This window comes from Henckelia pumila, chromosome 2, assembly GCF_033568475.1.
Source record: "Henckelia pumila isolate YLH828 chromosome 2, ASM3356847v2, whole genome shotgun sequence".
NCBI lineage: Eukaryota > Viridiplantae > Streptophyta > Magnoliopsida > Lamiales > Gesneriaceae > Henckelia > Henckelia pumila.
In genome coordinates this window covers 21,885,175-21,906,305 of record NC_133121.1, presented here as the reverse complement: position 1 = coordinate 21,906,305, position 21,131 = coordinate 21,885,175, and the positions used below count along the sequence as shown (strand labels likewise).

The 21,131-nt window shown below is 37.1% G+C and overlaps 1 protein-coding gene and 1 long non-coding RNA gene across 2 annotated transcripts; one reads left to right on the top strand and one right to left on the bottom strand.

Annotated features, from left to right (window-relative positions):
• The first annotated feature begins 250 nt into the window (after positions 1 to 250).
• On the top strand, positions 251 to 15,308 carry LOC140885357 (uncharacterized). The gene is made up of 2 exons (XR_012150887.1): positions 251 to 490; positions 15,075 to 15,308. It is a non-coding gene; the product is annotated as an uncharacterized lncRNA (long non-coding RNA).
• Positions 15,309 to 19,643: 4,335 nt separating this feature from the next.
• Positions 19,644 to 20,114, bottom strand: LOC140877352 (uncharacterized). The gene has a single exon (XM_073280889.1). The coding sequence runs from the start codon at positions 20,112 to 20,114 to the stop codon at positions 19,644 to 19,646; it is 471 nt and encodes a 156-aa protein (XP_073136990.1).
• Between the last annotated feature and the right edge of the window lie 1,017 nt (positions 20,115 to 21,131).

Sequence of the window (21,131 nt, the reverse complement as noted above, 5' to 3'; positions counted from 1 at the left end):
CAAAATTATTTTAATTGCTCTGTTTGTTATTTAAATATTTTACTCGTTGACATGACATCAGAATATTTAATGTGTTTAATTCTTGGATTTTTCAACTTGAGTATTTGCGGGAAATTGGGGCTAATACTTTTACTCATACCATATAAAATATTGGATATTATATTTTTATGTATTATGTTCCCTGCACACTTAAATATATGAGATAACTCGGCCCTAAGGTATTTCACGCAGCCCATTTACACGGCCCATCTTATTTTTCCCTTCTCCAAGGTTTCCCAATAGCCGATGCGATCTTTCCCTTTCTTCTCCAGATTTCACAACAATTGGCACTCTCATTTCTCTCCATTCCCAGATTTCTGCCGCAGCAGCACCACCTTTTCGGCGTAGTCCTCCTCTGAGCCTGCTGTTCGAGCTGACTTCCGGCGCCTTTGGTCTCGTTCACAGCTCAACCGAGCTCTTCTCCCCATTTCTGTTTTTTTCTCGGTTTAAGGCAAGATTATGGTTTCTTGTTCTCACCTAGTATTTCATTATGTTGTGTGTTGCATTTCTTGTTATATTCGAAAATTCATAAGCATGTTTCTTTGCCCTGTTCGAAAGTTCATCCGCCCTGCTCTTTGATTTTTTTTTTTCAAAAAATTCTTGCATTTTACTTGGCTCGGTTCGCTGCTATTATTTATGGATTTATGATTTGCATTTGATTGGTGGTTGTCCATAAGCATGAGTTCGAATGTCCAGAAGTTTTCATAGTATGGTTCGAGAGTTTTTTTTTTCTTTTTCCAGATTCTCCTTCATGCCTTGAGCTCGAAACTTTCCAGATTTATGTACGTGGATTTGTTCAAAATATCAGAATATTTCCATGCCTTGTGGTGTTCAAATTTCAGATTATTTCCATGCCTTGCTTGTTCGAAAATTTCAGATTAGATTCTTAGCTTGTGGTGTTCGAATTCCAGTAATCTTTTCCTTAGCTTGATTGTTCGAAAATTTCAGGTTATTTCCTTGGCTTGTGTGGTTAAAATTTCAGAGTTTTTATAGCTTGTTGGTTCGAACACTTTCCAGATTTTTCCTTAGCATGTGTTCAATTATAATTCCAGATTTTTTTCCTTCATGGCATGGTTCGAATATTGGTGTTGTATTGTGTTGATTGGATGGTGAATTTAGGAGCTATCATGGGTGAAATGTAGTAACATGGTAGTGCTTAGGATGGCTTGGAATTAGTTTGTAGATTGGAGTTGAGGCATTTTGAATTTGAGGATGGTGGGCTCGGTTTTGGTTGTGTGTAAGGGCTGACTTCGAGTTGAGTTTAGGTAGGTTTGAGGGGTTGGTTTAATGGTGTGAGTGAGTCTAATGCATTGGTCATGGTCCTAGCTTATTGGCTTGGGAGTTGGGAGTCAAGTAGCTAAAGTTTTGATTGAATATAAAACTTGGACATGAGCAGAATTTTAGGTGATGTTTGGGCTGTCCGGAAAAGTATAACAAAGGTAGGGTTAAAAGTAGAATTTTGTTATGGGCTCAGGTCTGGAACTTTTCTTAGATGTCAGGATTATGTCGGTTCAAGCGGGAATCAATTTGATTAAGTCTTGGTTGAGTTCTAGATTTTTGAATGTAAAGGTGCAGAATTCTAGGCTTTTAAGCTTGCTGCCCGGAAATCAAATTTTTTTAAAATGATTGATTATGAATAAAACTCCAAGGATGATTTTCTAACTTAGTTCTAAGTGTCATGGAGTCGTGACTTGAAGCAGAATCCTTTTTGAATAAGAATCGAGCAAGTTACAAATTTTACGGGCGAACCGCTCGAATTGTCTTAAGCGCTAAATTATGGTTTAGTTTCCCATCCTTTGGTTTGTCTCCTAAATTACCATCCCGGTCATCCATGTGTGAGTCATTTGCATGATTATCGATTAATGTTTACATGTACGTCATATTTACATATGCATGCTAAGTTCTATATTCAAGAATAAAAGAAAGCATTTTACGAACGAAGTGAGATGATTGTGACTACATTTATCACGTGTTTCGACGAGTTAAGAGACGTCTTATCTTCCCTTACCAAAATATTCATGTGTTTGGGCGAGTTAAGAGACGTTTTAGCTTTCCTTACCAAATTTATGGGTTTGGACGAGTTGAGAGCAATCTTGGCTTCCCTTACCACCCACAGGGCAAGACGAGTTGGGAAATATCCTGACTTCCTTGCGGCATAGTGCACTGCAGCCATGATCATGATCGAAAACCACAGAGTCACAATTCAAGGATCTAAGTTCAAATCATTTATATCCATGTTTCAGTACAGTTTATTCAGTTACATTGCTCATGCTCGACTTAGCCATGCATATGTTCCATTCATGTTCACTTCATTCTTTTAGAAATCAATTGTTTAAGTTAAGGGCACAAATTTTTTTACTAATAGATATTTTTAATCTGTCTGTGCTTGTATTTATGTAGTACTCGTTTCCCCCCCCCCCCTCCCCCCAATATTCTTGCTGAGTCTTTTAGACTCACTACACTCATTGTTTTCAGTGATGAGTATTTCATTGAGATCGAGGGGCAAGACTATCGAGTGGACTGTGATGCGGGCACGACACATCCCTCTGACCATGCCAGTCTTTTGCAAAAGTTTATTTTAATACTTTAAAGTTTTTTATTTTGTTTTTCGATTAAATGTAAAGTAATGACTTGAAGAATGGACTACTGCCATGTAATCAGTAATTGTGGAATATTTTGGACGTTTGAAATGTCGAATCATTTTCTTAGGTTCCCGTTCTTTTCTCGGTCTATATTATTTATCGGTGTTGTTTGTTGTATTTTTATTTTGCTGTCTGAGACAGGCGGGTTTTAATCAAAACAGTTAGGTCATGCCCAAAATTTAAATTTTTTTTTGAAAACCCGTATTTTATTTAATCATTAATTATAAGAAGTAGTTAGGGCCATTTCAGTTGGTATCAGAGCATGGTTCTGGTTTGGGTTGTGCCTACTGCCGGTTGCAAGAAACTCGAGAAATCTCGCCTCAAACTCTGTAAGTTTTAATGAATTTTATATGGTAGTCGTTATTGATTTATTACTTTAAATGTTTTGATGTCACATTTTTTTAAAAATATTTTCAAAACTTGATGTTTAATTTATTTAAGTGTGCAGTTTAGTGTTTATTTTCGTTTTTTAAAAAAACTTCTTTTATAGTTTAAAGTGTACTATTTGACTGTTTATTTTTATAGCATGTGGTTCCAAGTTAAACAGAGTTGGTGTATCAATATTCTTTCTAGTTTTGGACAGTACGCGGATGTTGTTTGAGTTATTAGGTGTAATTTTGATGAGTTTGTAGGAGTTTGCTGGAAAGTATTAAACTTGCCTATTAGGAGATATTAATTGATCTGTCCTTGTTGTAATTTATTCTCTTATGGATGGAATTTAGTCGGATAAAACTAAGTGAATAGTTTGCTTAGAAATTTATAGAGGTATGTTTGTCAGTTAAGTTAGTGAATCGAACTCGTGTGAAGACTTGAGTTACAAACTTGGTTTTATATTATTATGGATAGTTTGAGTTTTTTTTTGTTTATTCAGGCAAGTATGCTTTTGGGAAAATAGTGAGTCGGTTACTATGAGTCTTTCAATTTTATGAACTATTACCCTGATCATTATTTCATGTTTCCTCTCTTGTGCTCATATCCATTGCAACATAACTTTCGAATATCCGAAATCTCTTTGCACATCCTTAGTATATTTATGGATTCGTATGACATCAATCAATGTTGTATACTGCTATTTTGACCTCGGTTAAACTTCTTAATAAAATCTTGTTTATGTTTTGCACTTCTTGGAATTTTCTTTGGTTCTAGAGCCATATGTTGATGTGAGTAAGATTCACTTTTTCTTTTTGGTAATCTACTCATGTTGTGTGGCTGACATCTGATTTTATTTTGAGACCGTTGTTTTCCCCGATTATTGAATTGTGTGGACTGCTCTCGACTGAAGTCACACTGATTCTCTTAATTGTGTTTTGATTGTTTGAACATGATTTCATTACCTATGGTTGAATGATCACGAGATTTGTATCTTGTTGGGTCATATTCATTATTCATGGAGCCTCCATTATTATTCATTCACCCCTAGAATTGAATTAGGAGTGAGTTGTTTTCACTTACCTAGATTTTTATTTTCAGCTCGTTTGTTTGTAATGCTTGCATCATTTCATTTCCTATTAAGAAGCGTTACGTTTATGTTTGTTTCCTTTCATGATCCATCACGATGAGAATTTGGATGGATTGTAGTCTCAATTGTCATATCGATTTCTTGAATAGAGAATTGAATCGTAACCGCATAGTAAGTATTTAGACTATTGGAATTTAGTATTAGTACTAGATAAAATCCTAAGCTATCGTTGTGTTCTGAGGAATGACGACTATCAATTATATCTGGCTCTAACGAGTAGACTGCTAGGTAGTAAATTAGTTGAATGAGTTGTTTCAATTTTTAATAGGATCGTTAAGAGTAAACAGATAATTTCGGTAAGCTGAATGACTGGTAAGTCGTGAGATAGGGAAATAGAGATGTCTCTAGAATACTTTTGAGTACTTTACATTTGCATTTAAGACTTTGTGATTGTCGACCGGTAGGACTAATGCACCAACTATGGGAATAGAATGATGAATAGAACATTCAGGTAGTTTTTTCTGGATAAGCTGTAGATTTATTTATTGGGAAAAATACTAAGGTACTGAAGGATCAATTAGAAAACCTTTTCGATCAGGTTACAAACTCCTCGAGGTGTCCAATTGTATACTAAGTTCTTGAAATATGAATTCAGGTTGTACATATAATAATTTTGGAATTTTTTTTTTCAGACTTGCTGTCAAGTTGAACTAGGGATTTGAGATATGTTTTCAGGCAATATGTAGGAATTGTTTGGTACTTAGAGACCATCTAATCCAATAAGCGGAGAATAACTCGTAGTATATTTTGACTTGAAGTGTAATTATGGATTTCTTTGTCGTTGCGTCTGGGATAGAAGAGGTGGATAAATTTATCGGGAAATTTTAATTAAGATTTGAACTTGCGGTAGAATCAAAGACGATAGAGATGAACGCATAAATTGGTGAATGGATATTTGGGATCTATCTAGTCACCTATTTGGATTATATATGTTATCGGATAATATCTTGAAACTGAACAACATGTTGTGGGTATATTTTCTTATCAAGGATTAGATTAGATTTATTTATAGAAATGGGCCAGATTCATATCATATCTTGAGGCCTAACGAGGTAAAATTGTATAGTTTCTTAGCTGTCCTATTTAGAAGAACTTAGAGTTTAGTCGCTAATTAATTTGAGGACTTGTGAATTTCTTAAGAGCTCGAGTTGTATATTATATGAGTTAAGTTTAATTGGTAAATAGACGTTAAGCATAGCGTCATTGTTAGAAAATTTTTAAGTTATGGTCGAGGTCGACATAAACTATTTATTGGTTACATGGGCTCTATTGGTTGGAATCCCAACGTAGGATATTAGGTTAGCAAAATGTAGGTTATGCAATAATATAAAGATCTAAGAATTTGTAAGTTGTAGAACTTATCAGTGCGGTGAGATGACGTTCTTAAGTTGATAAATTTAGATCGAAAGTAAATTTGAGTAGTGATAAAATTTCATTGAGGATAAGACCACATGGAAAGATGTAAGAATTGTAAATTTTATATTGCAATAAGAGTTAGTCAGATCCTTGATGATATACATATTAGTAAGCATCAGAGTGCGCAACGGAAGCTGATTTGGGCCAACTCATGTAGGTGAAAAGTTAGAAAATTTAGTGTTGATCTGGTCTAAGGTATTCGAACCTAGTTAGTAAGTCTTGAATTTCGAGGACGAAATTCCATTTAAGTGGGGAAGGAATTGTAGCACCTAAAATCTAATCTACTAAATCGCATGCATTAAATTTAATAAATATTAGGATTATTATTTTTTAGGTTTAATTGATTTAAATTCTTTATTTGAATTATGTGCTAATAAAATATTTTTATTATTTATTCAATGATTTTATTGTACTAACTATTTAATTAATGTTTTTAATTGTTTAAGTTTATTTGTCAAATGATTTTTATTGTGCAACTTAATTGTTTTAATATTTTAAAGGTTTAAGCTCGCATACTAAAATGATTTTAATTGTTTAGTTTATTCTATTAAACAATTTTAACCGTTTAGCTTATATGTTTAAATATTTTTGATTGTCCAACTTATTTATTTTAAATAACCTAAGTTTAGCGGTTAGTTATTAAAAATTATTTTAAATGCCTAGATTATTTATTTAAATATTTTTTAATTGTCCAAATCATTTTAAAGGTTTTATTTTCGCTTGTGTATTTATTTAAATTTCTTTTAAATGTTTGTATTTTGTTCAAAATTATTTTAATCGCTCTGTTTGTTATTTAAATATTTTACTCGTTGACGTGACATCAAAATATTTAAAGTGTTTAATTCTTGGATTTTTCTTGAGTATTTGCGGGACATTGGGGCTAATACTTTACTCGCACCATATAAAATACTGGATATTATATTTTTATGTATTATGTTCCTTACACACTTAAATATATGAGATAACTCGGCCCTAAGGTATTTCACGTTGCCTATTTACACGGCCCATCTCATTTTCCCCGTCTCCAAGTTTTCCCAATAGCCGATGCGATCCTTCCCTTTCTTCTCCAGATTTCACAACAATCGGCACTCTCATTTCTCTCCATTCCTAGATTTCTGTCGCAGTAGCACCACCTTTTTGGCGTAGTCTTCCTCTGAGCCTGCTGTTTGAGCTGACTTCCAGCGCCTTGGTCTCGTTCACAGCTCAACCGAGCTCTTCTCCCCATTTTTGTTTTTTCTCGGTTTAAGGCAAGATTATGGTTTCTTGTTCTCACCTAGTATTTCATTATGTTGTGTGTTGCATTTCTTGTTATATTCAAAAATTCATAAGCATGTTTCTTTGTCCTATTCGAAAGTTCATCCGCCCCGCTCTTTGATTTTTTTCAGAAAATTCTTGCATTTTACTTGCTCGGTTCGCTACTATGATTTATGGATTTATGATTTGCATTTGATTGGTTGTTGTCCATAAGCATGAGTTCGAATGTCCAGAAGTTTTCATAGTATGGTTCGAGCGTTTTTTTTTCTTTTTCCAGTTTCTCCTTCACGCCTTGAGCTCGAAACTTTCCAGATTTATGTACGTGGCTTTGTTCAAAATTTCAGAATATTTCCATGCCTTGTGGTGTTCAAATTTCAGATTATTTCCATGCCTTGCTTGTTCGAAAATTTCAGATTAGTTTCTTAGCTTGTCGTGTTCGAATTAAAGTAATCTTTTCCTTAGCTTGCTTGTTTGAAAATTTCAGATTATTTCCTTGGCTTGTGTGGTTGAAATTTCATAGTTTTCATAGCTTGTTGGTTCGAACACTTTCCAGATTTTTCCTTAGCATGTGTTTGATTATAATTCCAGATTTTTTTCCTTCATGGCATGGTTCGGATATTGGTGGTGTTAGGTCAATGGAATCCGGATATCTCCACAATGGTATGATATTGTCCACTTTGGGTATAAACCCTCATGGTTTTGTTTTTGGGAACCCACTCAAAAGGCCTCATACCAATGGAGATATCATTCCATATTTTAATCCATGATATTTTTACTTAAACTTCCAATGTGGGATTTTTTTTGGTCATCCAATGTGGGCCTTTTGTTGACCATTCCTAATAATCTTCCAATGTGGGACTTTGGTTGACTATTCTTAACAATCCTCCCCTCAAACGAAGTTTCACCAGGCCTCCCCTCAATCCGTCCCTCTAATCGAGCCTACTCACCTTCAATGCGTTGCAGCACACGCCTTACATGAATTTCCGGGAGCGTCCCTCGAGAGCTTTTTCACGGATCTTTAATCGGGGTCTCAAACTTCTTCTCCATGAGTTTCCGAGGATTCCACCCAACATTTGTTTTTTATCAGACCATGACTCGTTTCCCACAGAAGACGCCATTTGTTAGGTCAATGGAATCCGGATATCTCCACAATGGTATGATATTGTCCACTTTGGGTATGAACCCTCATGGTTTTGTTTTTGGGAACCCACCCAAAAGGCTTCATACCAATGGAGATATCATTCCATATTTTAATCCATGAGTTCATGCAGATAAAATACTGGGATCAGATCGAAGTGATGGTCAGATGAGTCTTCGGATGAGTTCATGCAGATAGATTGCTCGAGTATTGTGACTTGGTTAAGAAGTCAGATGAAGTGTCCGAGAAAGCTATACGCTTGCAGGCAGATCGATGCAGATCGAAATATGAGGGCAGATCAGACTGATGAATGAAGGCTTATCGGGCTGGACCATGTTGACTTTATAATTGGGTCGTAAGTTACTGTTGAACTAAAGCCCAAGATGAAAGTCGGTGTAATTCTCTATATAAGCAGATGGAAGATGGCCGCAACGAGAATAACAGAAAATCAAAATTCTTCAGAATATATTGTGAGAGAAGAAGGAGAGATTTCGGATGAGAAAACTAAGCGTAGATTGTGATGGGTAGATTCAAGGCTTTAAGCTTGAATTGTGTCTGTATCTAGCTTGATAGTTTGTCTGAGTCCATCTCTGTAATAAGCTCTGTTCTTGAGCTTGGTTGTTTCTGTTGGTGATTAATAAAAGTGTGTGTGTTGCTCTCCCGTGGACGTAGGCAAATCTTTGCCGAACCACGTAAATACTTGCGTTGTTTATTGCTTTCGCGTGAGTATGTGAGTTTGATCTGTGTGCGTTGGTTTTATCTGTTCTGGGATTGTGTTGTTGTTCTTGTGTGTTCGTTTGCTTGGTGAATTCTCGAATACCAAATTTTGGATTGATTCCCAACAAGTGGCGCCGTCTCTGGGAAACTAAGCAAAGATGGTGGGATCAATGAAGTTTGATATTGAGAAGTTTACGGGCAAGAACGATTTCTCGCTCTGGAGAATTAAGATGCGTGCAATCCTGATACAACAAGGATTGGTAGAAGCTCTTAAGAAGAAGGAGGAGATGTCCGATGAGATAAAGAACAAGGATGAATTGCTCGAGAAAGCACACAGTGCAATTATTTTCTGTCTGGGAGATAGACCTCTTTGGGAGGTGGCTAGATAAGAATCTGCAGCGGCGGTGTGGCTTAAACTCGAAAATTTATACATGACAAAATCCCTGGCTAATCGTCTGTACATGAAACAGAGATTGTATTCCTTTGTGATTAAGGATGAGAAGAACCTTGAAGACCAGATCGAAGAATTCACCAAGATATTGGATGACTTGGAGAATATTGAAGTAAAGCTTGAGGATGAAGATCGGGCTTTGATACTTCTGAATGTTCTTCCTAAAGCATATGAAAATTTCAGGGATGCTTTGCTATATGGAAGAGAACAAACGATAACATTGGAAGAAGTTATGTCTGCTATTCAATCCAAGGAACTTCAGAGAAAATCGAACACAAACACTGAATCACATGGAGAAGGTCTTACGGCGAGGGGCAGAAGTGATAAGAGGACATCCAGTGGGAAATACAGGTCAAAGTCTAGATCGAAGAGTCAAGGAAGATACCAGAATAGAAATTTGGGTAATATTAAGTGCTATGCTTGTCAGAAGGTTGGACATCTGCAAAGATATTGTCCGGAAAGGAAAGGGAAGCAACATGAAAAACCCAAGGATGATGGTACTCTGGCCGTAGCTACAGATGGATATGACTCAGCAAAAGTATTGGTGGTTTCTAAAGGTGATCAGAACCACGAGTGGATACTGGATTCAGGATGCTCCTTTCACATGTGTCCTATAAGATCTTGGTTTGAAAAATTGGAGGAATCAGATCAGGGCATGGTGCTGTTGGGGAATAATCAATCATGCAGAATAAAGGGCTCTGAAAATATCAGAATAAGGATGCATGATGGGATTGACAGAGTACTCACCAAGTGAGATATGTGCCCGAGTTGAAGAGAAAATTGATATCATTGGGAACACTTGATGCTCAGGGATATTCATTCAAATCAGGAGCAGGCACTATCTCAGTGTCTAAAGGATCTCTGATTGTGATGAAGGCTGTCAAGAGGAACCTCCTGTATGTACTACAAGGTGAAACGATTATTGGAAGTACATCAAGTATTCAGGAACAGCAAGACAGAACCAAGCTATGGCATCTGAGGCTTGAACATGTAAGTGAGAAGGGATTACATGAGCTGTCTAAACAGGGTCTGTTAGGTGGAGATAAGATCGAATCACTTGAGCTGTGTGATAGTTGTGCTCTTGGGAAATCAAAAAGAGTATCATTTGGTCAAGGAAGTCACACAATTGAGCAACCATTGGCCTACATTCATTCAGATCTATGGGGTCCTTCTCGGACAGAAACTCATGGTGGAGGTAGATACTTCATGTCTTTGATAGATGATTACTCAAGGAGAGTATGGATATTCATCTTAAAGACTAAGGATGAAGCATATGACAAGTTTAGAGAATGGCTGCTGGCGGTTGAGAACAAGAGTGATCGAAGAGTTAAACACCTGAGAACAGATAATGGGCTGGAATACTTATCAGATAAGTTTGTCAAGCTATGTAAGGAGAAAGACATTACTAGACACAAAACAGTGGAAGGAACGCCACAGCAAAATGGTCTGGCAGAGAGAATGAACAGAACTCTTTTGGAAAGGGTCAGATGTATGTTGATCAATGCTTCTCTTCCTAAGTCCTTCTGGGGAGAAGCATTATCTATTGCGTGCTATTTGGTCAATAGGTGTCCATCCAGTGTGATTGGTTTCAAGACACCAATGGAGAAGTGGAGTGGAACATCTGCAGACTACTCAAACTTGAGGGTATTCGGATGTCTTGCATATGCTCATCTAAAACAGGACAAGTTGGAAGCAAGGGCAGTCAGATGTATATTCATTGGGTATCCGGATGGTGTGAAGGGTTATAAAGTTTGGAACTTGGAGTCAAGAGGTCCAAAGTGCTTCAACACCAGGGATGTGAAGTTTGATGAATCCAAACTGGGATATAAAATAAATACAGATGGAAAGGACAGTCAGATCAGTGATAAACTACCGATTGAGGTGGAGTCTTCTGTGCCAGATGAAGGGTCAGAAGAGATGCAAGATGAGAATGTGACAGCAAGAGATCAAACAGTGGATTTGAGCACTTACAATCTTGCAAGGGACAGAACCAGAAGGGAGATCAGAGCTCCTAAGAGGTTTGGTGAAGCTGATCTGGCTTGGTATGCACTTACAGTAGCTGAGGAGGTGGAGTATTCAGAGCCAAATACTTATGATGAAGCTATGGCGAGTAAACAGAAAAACAAGTGGATTGAAGCTATGAATGAAGAGATGAATTCACTTGAGAAGAATCAAACCTAGACGTTAGTAGACAGACCGAAGCATCAGAAGACATTGGGATGCAAGTGGATCTATAAACAGAAGGAAGGAAATCCTGGTACAGATCAGATCAAGTATAAAGCAAGATTGGTTGCAAAGGGTTTTGGTCAAGTAGAAGGGATAGATTTTAATGAGGTCTATTCTCCAGTGGTCAAACATTGTTCCATCCGGATTATGTTAGCATTGGTGAACCAGCTCAACTTGGAGCTTGAGCAGATGGATGTGAAAACTGCGTTTCTACACGGTGACCTGGAAGAAATCATTTATATGGAACAACCAAAGGGCTTCATACATCAGAAAACCCAGAACAAGGTCTGTTTATTGAGAAAATCATTGTATGGGCTGAAGCAGAGTCGGAGGCAGTGGAACAAGAGTTTTGATGAGTTCATGATTGATATTGGTTTTGTGAGAAGCCAATATAACAGATGTGTCTATCTGAAGAAGGATGAAAGACAGGTTATCTTGTACCTACTGATTTACGTTGATGATATATTTATTGCAAGTAAAAGTAGGACAGAGATATCATTCTTGAAACAACAGCTCAACACAGAGTTTGAGATGAAAGATCTTGGTGAAGCGAAGAGAATTCTGGGCATGGATATAGTGAGAAACAGGAAAAGACAGGAGATTCATCTGAGTCAGAAGAACTACTTGAAGAAGGTTGTTCTGAGGTATAACATGAATCAAGCAAAATCTATCTTGACCCCTCTGGGACAACATTTTAAGCTATCTGCGAATCAGCCACCTGAATGTGAGGAAGACAAGATGAAGATGGCTGGTATTCCATATGCTAGTGGAGTGGGGAGTCTCATATATGGAATGGTGTGCAGTAGGCCTGATCTGGCATACGCAATCAGTGTTGTGTCGAGATTTATGGCTAATCCGGGAACATATCATTGGGAAGCTCTTAAGTGGATTCTCCGATATCTCATAAACACAACTGGGTTGGGGTTGAAGTTTGAAAAATAGCAAGATGGGATTGATCCGGTAGTTTGATATGTGGATTCAGATTTTGCTGGGAACTTAGACACGAGAAAGTTGTTGACTGGTTATGTGTTCACCTTTTATGGCATAGCGATCACCTGAAAGTCAAATTTACAGTCAGTGGTTGCTCTTTCTACCACTGAGGCAGAATTCATAGCTGTTACTGAGGCCATAAAGGAAGGGTTGTGGTTAAAAGGGATGATAGCGGAGTTGGGTGTAAAACAAGATCAAGTTGTAGTACACTGTGACAACCAAAGTGCAATACACTTGACGAAACACCAAGTCTATCATGAACGATCGAAACACATAGATGTGAAGATGCATTTCGTGAGAGATGTAATTGAAAAAGGAGATGTGGTCCTTGTGAAAATAGCATCAGAAGAAAATCCTGCAGATGCTATGACTAAGTCACTGCCGTATGCTAAGTTCAAGAAATGTTTGGACTTAGTTAATGCGGTGATTGGAAATTAGCCAAGGCGGCTAGGATGGAGAGCAGCATTCAACCTGAAAGAATAAAGGTGGAGATTGTTGAAGTATGCTTCTATCAGATTGAATGGGTATAGAGAAGAGATCGGATCGAATAGTACAGATCAGATGAGCTCGGTGATCAGATGAGTTCATGGCCAGATCAAATACTGGGATCAGACCGAAATGATGGTCAGATGAGTCTTCGGATGAGTTCATGCAGATAGATTGCTCGGGTATTGTGACTTGGTTAAGAAGTCAGATGAAGTGTCCGAGAAAGCTATACGCTTGTAGGAAGATCGATGCAGATTGAAATACGAGGGCAGATCAGACTGATGAATGAAGGTTTATCGGGCTGGACCATGTTGACTTTATAATTGGGTCATAAGTTACTGTTGACCTAAAGCCCAAGATGAAATTCGGTGTAATTCTCTATATAAGCAGATGGAAGATGGTCGCAACGAGAATAACAGAAAATCAAAATTCTTCAGAATATATTGTGAGAGAAGAAGGAGAGATTTCGGAGGAGAAAACTAAGCGTAGATTGTGATGGGTAGATTCAAGGCTTTAAGCTTGAATTGTGTCTGTATCTATCTTGATAGTTTGTCTGAGTCCATCTCTGTAATAAGCTCTGTTCTTGAGCTTGGTTGTTTCTGTTGGTGATTAATAAAAGTGTGTGTATTGCTCTCCCGTGGACGTAGGCAAATCTTTGCCGAACCACGTAAATACTTGTGTTATTTATTGCTTTCGCGTGAGTGTGTGAGTTTGATCTATGTGCATTGGTTTTATCTGTTCTGGGATTGTGTTGTTGTTCTTGTGTGTTCGTTTGCTTGGTGAATTCTCGAATACCAAATTTCGGATTGATTCCCAACAGGTGGTGTATTGTGTTGATTGGATGGTGAATTTAGGATCTACCATGGGTGAAATGTAGTCAAATGGTAGTGCTTAGGATGGCTTGGAATTAGTTTGTGGATTGGAGTCGAGGCATTTTGAATTTGAGGATGGTGGGCTCGGTTTTGGTTGTGTGTAAGGGATGCCTTCGAGCTGAGTTTAGGTAGGTTTGAGGGGTTGGTTTAATGGCGTGAGTGAGTCTAATGCATTGGTCATGGTCCTAGATTATTGGCTTGGGAGGTGGGAGTCAAGTAGCTAAAGTTTTGATTGAATATAAAACTAGGACATGAGCAGAATTTTAGGTGATGTTTGGGCTGTCTGGAAAAGTATAACTAAGGAAGGGTTAAAAGTTGAATTTTTTATAGGCTTGGGTCTGTAACTTGTCTTAGATGTCGAGATTATGTAGGTTCAAGCGGGAATCAATTCGGTTAAGTCTTGGTCGAGTTCTAGATTTTTTAATGTAAAGGTGCAGAATTCTAGGCTTTTAAGCTTGCTGCCAGGAAATCAAATTTTTATAAAATGATTGCTTAGGAATAAACTCCAAGGATGATTTTCCTACTTAGTTCTGAGTGTTATGGAGTCGTGGTTTCAAGCGGAATCTTTTTTGAATAAGAATCGAGCAAGTTACAAATTTTATGGGCGAACCACTCGAATTGTCTTAAGCGCTAAATTATGGTTTAGTTTCCCATCCTTTGGTTTGTCTCCTAAATCACCATCCCGGTCATCAGTGTGTGAGTAATTTGCATGATTATCGATTAATGTTTATATGTACGTCATATTTACATATGCATGCTAATTCCCATATTCAAGAATGAAAGAAAGCATTTTACGAACGAAGTGAGATGATCGTGACTACATTTATCACGTGTTTGGACGAGTTAAGAGACGTCTTATCTTCTCTTACCAAAATATTCATGTGTTTGGACGAGTTAAGAGAAGTCTTAGCTTCCCTTACCAAATTTATGAGTTTGGACGAGTTGAGAGGAATCTTGGCTTCCCTTACCACCCACAGGGCAAGACGAGTTGGGAAATATCCTGACTTCCTTGCGGCATAGTGCACTTCAGCCATGATCATGATCAAAAACCACAGAGTCACAATTCAAGGATCTAAGTTCAAATCATTTATATCCATGTTTCAGTACAGTTTATTCAGATACATTGCTCATGCTCGACTTAGCCATGCATATGTTCCATTCATGTTCACTTCATTCTTTTAGAAATCAATTGTTTAAGTTAAGGGCACAAATTATTTTACTACAAGATATTTTTAATCTGTCTGTGCTTGTATTTATGTAGTACTCGTTATCCCCCCCATATTCTTGCTGAGTCTTTTAGACTCACTACACTCATTGTTTTCAGGTGAGGAGTATTTAATTGAGATCGAGGGGCAAGACTATGGTGTGGACTGTGATGCGGGCACGACACATCCCTATGACCATGCCAGTCTTCCGCAAAAGTTTATTTTAATACTTTAAAGTCTTTTATTTTGTTGTTCGATTAAATGTAAAGTAATGACTTGAAGAATGGACTGCTGCCATGTAATCAGTAATTGTGGAATATTTTGGACGTTTGAAATGTCGAATCATTTTCTTAGGTTCCCGTTCTTTTCTCGGTCTATATTATTTATCAGTGTTGTTGGTTGTGTTTTTTTTTTGCTGTCTGAGACAGACGGGTTTTAATCAAAATAGTTAGGTCATGCCGAAAATTTAAATTTTTTTTTGAAAACCCATATTTTATTTAATCATTAATTATAAGAATTAGTTAGGGTCGTTTCAATTTTGGTCCTAATTTTCTGACTTATGTGTTAGAAAATGAACCTCGAACAATAATGAAAGAATTATCGAGTCTTGAGGCTCCATTGTGGAAAGAAGCTATTAATAGAGAAATAGACCACATCATGTAAATACATACATGAGAATTGGTGGATCTTCCACCATGAACAAAACCTTTAGGATGCAAGTGGATCCTAAAACGGAAATACAAGGCTGATGGATCTATAGAAAAATATACGGCCCGGTTGGTGGCTAAAGGCTTCAACCAAAAATAAGCCCTGGAATTCTTTGATACCTATTCACCAGTGACTAGGATGACTTCCAGTCGAGTTCTCATCGCCATTGCCGCATTGCATGACCTTGAGATACATCAAATGGATGTGAAAACTGCGTTCCTAAATGGTTAATTGGATGAAGAAATATGCATGGCACAACTCAAAGGGTTTGTAGCTCCCGGACAGAAGCATAAGGTGTGTAAACTCGTTAAGTCGTTGTACGGATTGAAACAAGCGCAAAAAAAGTGGCACGAGAAATTTGACAAATATATTGTCAAATGGTTCAAGATAAACGAGTGTGAAAAATGCAATTATTTCAAAGACACACCTTAATCGTTTGTCATAGTATGATTATACATAGACAATATGCTTATTATGAGAAGTTATCATAATGTGATTATGATCAAAAGTGGTGTTTGACAAATGAAAGGTTCTCATTCAAGGAAAAATGGATATATCCACCAAAATTGGTGGATTGTATTATATTGAACATGTCAATACTTGCAGTGACAATCGAAATTGGTGAACCATTGAAACATTGAAAAGAAATGTTAATGTTGTGAAGCATGTCGCGACAACAGTCAAGACATGACTAAGGCAGAATGTTCGTCATAATAAATGACGATGAAGTTGTAATTGGAACTCGTCCTTAGTGAAATAGAGACGAATTTGAAATTCGTTACAACAAAAAATATGCAACTAATTCTTGACAGAATAAAATTTGTTGCAGAATTTGTCGCAACATAAGAGGAAACAAAATTACAAACAATCATAGAATTGATGATTGAATGAAATGTTCACTGTCTACAGTGATTATGAACATGAAATTTGTGGCGACCTCGGGTTCAAAACACAACACGACAAACCATGGAACCGGAACCAAATTTTTTTTTTCAGCGCGGGCGCATAAGGTGCTCTGCCCCTCCGCCCAGGAGAGATGCGGCCATGCCCAACAGCCGCGTGGGTGCGCTGCTCCTGCTGTTCCAATACTATTTCCTTGAAAATATTTGCTCCAACGCCAGGAATGGTTCTGTATTGATTCTAACTAATAAATCTTACCATAAACATAAGTTTAAACAACCTCAAACAGGATCCAACATCAAACACAACATAATCTATACAACTCTAGAATATGCAAAAGCTATACAATTCATGTGTTGAATAATATACAAACTCAACATGTTTTAACCAGAGTTTTTTTTTGTAAAAACATGCTACAACTCAACCGGAAGCACCACTTCTAAACTATTCCCAATGCTCATGGTCTCTTATGACTCGGCCCTGAATCACCCGTTGCAATGCACACACAAAAACAAAGCAACAGTCGGATAACTCTGGTAAGTATAAAACTTAGTATGAAACAACGGAACGCATGAAATGTGTAAATATAAATACAAATAGTCAAAGCATTTCAAGCTTAAATAACAACAGAAATGCATGAAGAATGACAAAAGGCTATCAAAGACCAAGGATAAAATCTGACACCGGTTTAGATGCTAAAATGCATCAACTCATCATCAGTGCTATAACTCATCGTTGATGATATATCCGGAGTCTAAGTATCAATGCTAGAATCTCACCACTGATACTCGGTATCGAAGCTCATAACTCATCAACGACACCACGGCAAAACTCAAAAGAATGGTTAGGCTCAAAATGCAAGATGAGATGATAAGCTATGCAATTACAACAATAGTTCATGCTCACTATTGCTATCAACATCATCACCTCATACATAGCCCAACAATCATACCATAGAACTCATGAATCAACTAATACATACAAAACACATAAGATAGAAACATTTTGTGATTTTAAAGGGATCGAGAATACAAACTCGTCTCGACGCTTATTCCCCAAATCGATCATCGCTGAATCATACCTTAATTCTCAAATCTGAACTAGCTCAATCCACAAGCTTCAATATACAAAATTCATATCAAACTTCTTTCAATCAACCTTCAAAAATCGAAGGCAGAATCAATATGAAATGAAGTATAAATCTATTAAACATCAGTATTTAAACTCAATTCAAGCATAGTTCATTCAACTAGACTCAAACGACATTTAATCTTGAGCCGGCGACATAAAGATTACAAACCGGCAAACCGAACTTCAAATACATCAAGATATCCATCCAATACAACTAGTCTCATACCCATATCAGCATATTTATCAACAAAAACCAGCATATCAGACATTTCCCTTTTTCAAAAATCTTCAGAAAATTCAAAACAAATCCAAACGTCGATCTTTTTCCGATCCGTCTTAGATATGCTATCGGTACAAGCTCAAGAACAAGACCATACCACAATAATCTGATTTCATCAATATTTAAAAATTCAAAAATGATAGAACTTAATAAAAATTACGTCAAAACGTTGCCTTCGAATTGGTGATCGCGAATATACGATCAATTTTGAATTCTACCGGACGGATTGAGAGAATCGAGCCTTGAGATCAAATTTTCCTTTGAAATGCTGAAGTTTTGATTTTGGGTTGAAGATTCTGATGAAATACATAAGCCATACACGTTTATATACATATATGACAAGTGTCCCACTCATAATAGCATAATTGCACTTTAGCCCCTAAAAACTTCAATAATTACAATTTAGTCCTTGAACAAATTTGATACTTCTAATTCAATCTTATAATTTAAGAATCTCGGAATATAAATTTGAAATGCCATAAATTCTTAAATTAAGTATTTTCAGGGCATTACAATTCTCCCCCTCTAAGAGAAGATTTCGTCCTCGAAATCGTATGTAAATATGCTGCAAACGACATGGACTGAATAATTGACCGAAGTAAAGACTCACTTCAGTGAATAGTTCTGGATATCGCTGTCTCGTATCTTGTTCCACCTCCCAGGTTGCTTCTTCAACTCCGTGTCAACTCCACTGCACTTTGACAAGTGAAATGGATTTATTTCTGAGCTGTTTTTATTTGCGATCAAGGATTTGAATAGGCCGTTCAAAATAACTCAGTGTTTCATCCAGTTCAGTATCATCTGTACGAGGTACATGGGAAGCATCTGGATCATAATTTTTTAGCATAGACACGTGAAACACGTCATGAATACCTGATAATGCTGGAGGTAATGTTAGTCGATAGGCAAGATCACCAACTTTGTCAAGAATCTCATAAGGCCCAATAAACCTTGGTGATAGCTTACCTTTCTTTTCGAATCAAACAGTGACTCGGAAAGAAGATATTTTCAAAAATACTCGATCACCCTGTTCAAAGCTCAGAGGTCTATGCCTCACATTCGCATATTTGGCTTGTTTATTCTTGCGCTACTTTCATTTTGGACTGTATCAACTTTACCTTATCAGACATTTCTCTGATCATATCTGACCCTGTATCTGGTGTTTCAGAAAGATCATCCAGAACAACGGAGATCTGAATTTCCTACCATACAGTGCTTCAAACGGAACCATTTCAATGCTTGTCTGATAGCTGTTATTATAAGAAAATTCAACAAGTGGCAAAGATTCTTGCCAACTAGCACCAAAGTCAAGCACTACAGCCCTCAAAATATCCTCTAGAATTTGGATAGTCCACTCTGACTGCCCATCGGTTTGAGGATGATACGCTATACTTAAATGCAACCGAGTACCTAAAGCTTCCTGTAGACTGTGTCAGAAATGCAAAGCAAATCGAGGATCTCGATCTGATATGATAGACTTAGGCACACCATGTAATCTCACCATGTCTCGGATATAAATATTGGCCAACTTATCATGAAGATACGCCATCTGATATGAAATAAAACAACCAGACTTAGTCAATATGTCAATCACCACCCAAATTGCATCACATCCTCTCGAAGATCGTGGTAGTTTTGTGACAAAATTCATCGTGATATGATCCCATTTTCATTCCGGAACTGCCAAACTGTGCAATGAACCACTTGGTCGCTTCCTCTCAGCTTTTACCTGTTGACAGTTTAATAATTTGGATACAAATTTTGTCACATCATTTTTCATTTGTTTCCACCAAAATTGTTGTTTCAAATCGTTATACATTTTTCTACCACCAGGATGAACACTAAACTTGCTGCAATGAGCCTCATTCAAAATCTGATCCCTCAATTCTGCAATATCAGGTACAACAATATGTCTATTCACAAACAAAACTCCATCTATATTGACCTGATACTCTGACTCGGGTCCAGATCTGACCTTCTCAATTGACTCCTGAATCTTTTGATCAGCTTTCTGTGCTTCTTTAATCTTGACAAACAATTCTGGTTCAGCTTGGATTGCATAAACTCGAACAGGTTGTACAAATGTATCAAAATTCAATCCAGAAACACAACAATTTTCTATCAACTTAGATACACTCATAGTAGATAGAGACAGATCACAAACCTTTCTACTCAAAGCATCGGCAGCTGCATTAGACTTTCCCGGGTAATACTTGATTTCACAATCAAAATCTTTCAATAAGTCTAACCAACGCCTCTGTCTCATATTCAATTCAGCTTGAAAAAATAGATACTTCAGGATTTTATGATCAGTATAAATTTCAAAAGTCTCATCGTACAAATAATGACGTCAAATATTCAAAGCAAAGACGATAGCTGCAAGCTCAAGGTCATGTACGGGGTATCTGATCTCGTGAGGTTTCAGTTGTCTCGAAGCATAAGCTATTACATGACCGTTCCGCATAAGAACACAACCCAAACCTTTATGAGATGAGTCAGAATAAACTGTAAAACCACATGTAACTGATGGTATAGCCAATACAGGTGCACTGGTCAGTCTCTTCTTCAATTCAACAAAGCTAGTTTCACATTCAGTTATCCAAATATAAGGAGCATTCTTTTGGGTTAACTGGGTAATTGGATTTGCAATGCTGGAAAATCCTTTGATAAATCGACGATAATACCCAGCTAAACCCATAAAATTGCGTATTTCAGGCACAGACGTAGGTCTAGGCCAGTTGATAACTGCCTCTACCTTGCTAGGATCAACTGATATTTCATCTCCTGAAATAACATGGCCAAGAAAAAAAAACTCTATCTAGCCAAAATTCACATTTGGACATCTTGGCATATATTGCTCTGTTCGCAAAATCTGGAAAACAAATCTCAAATGCTCTGCATGCTCAGTCTTATTCTTAGAATATATCAGAATATCATCGATAAATATTAAAACAAACTCATCTAAATACTTCTGAAATATTCTATTCATTAAATACATAAAGACCGCAGGAGCATTTTTCAATCCAAATGGCATAACTATAAAGTCATAATGGTCACACCTCATTCTAAAAGCAGTTTTAAGCACATATGTTTCTCTTACTCTCAACTAATGATATCCAGACCTCAAATCAATCTTTAAACAAACAGAGGAACCCTG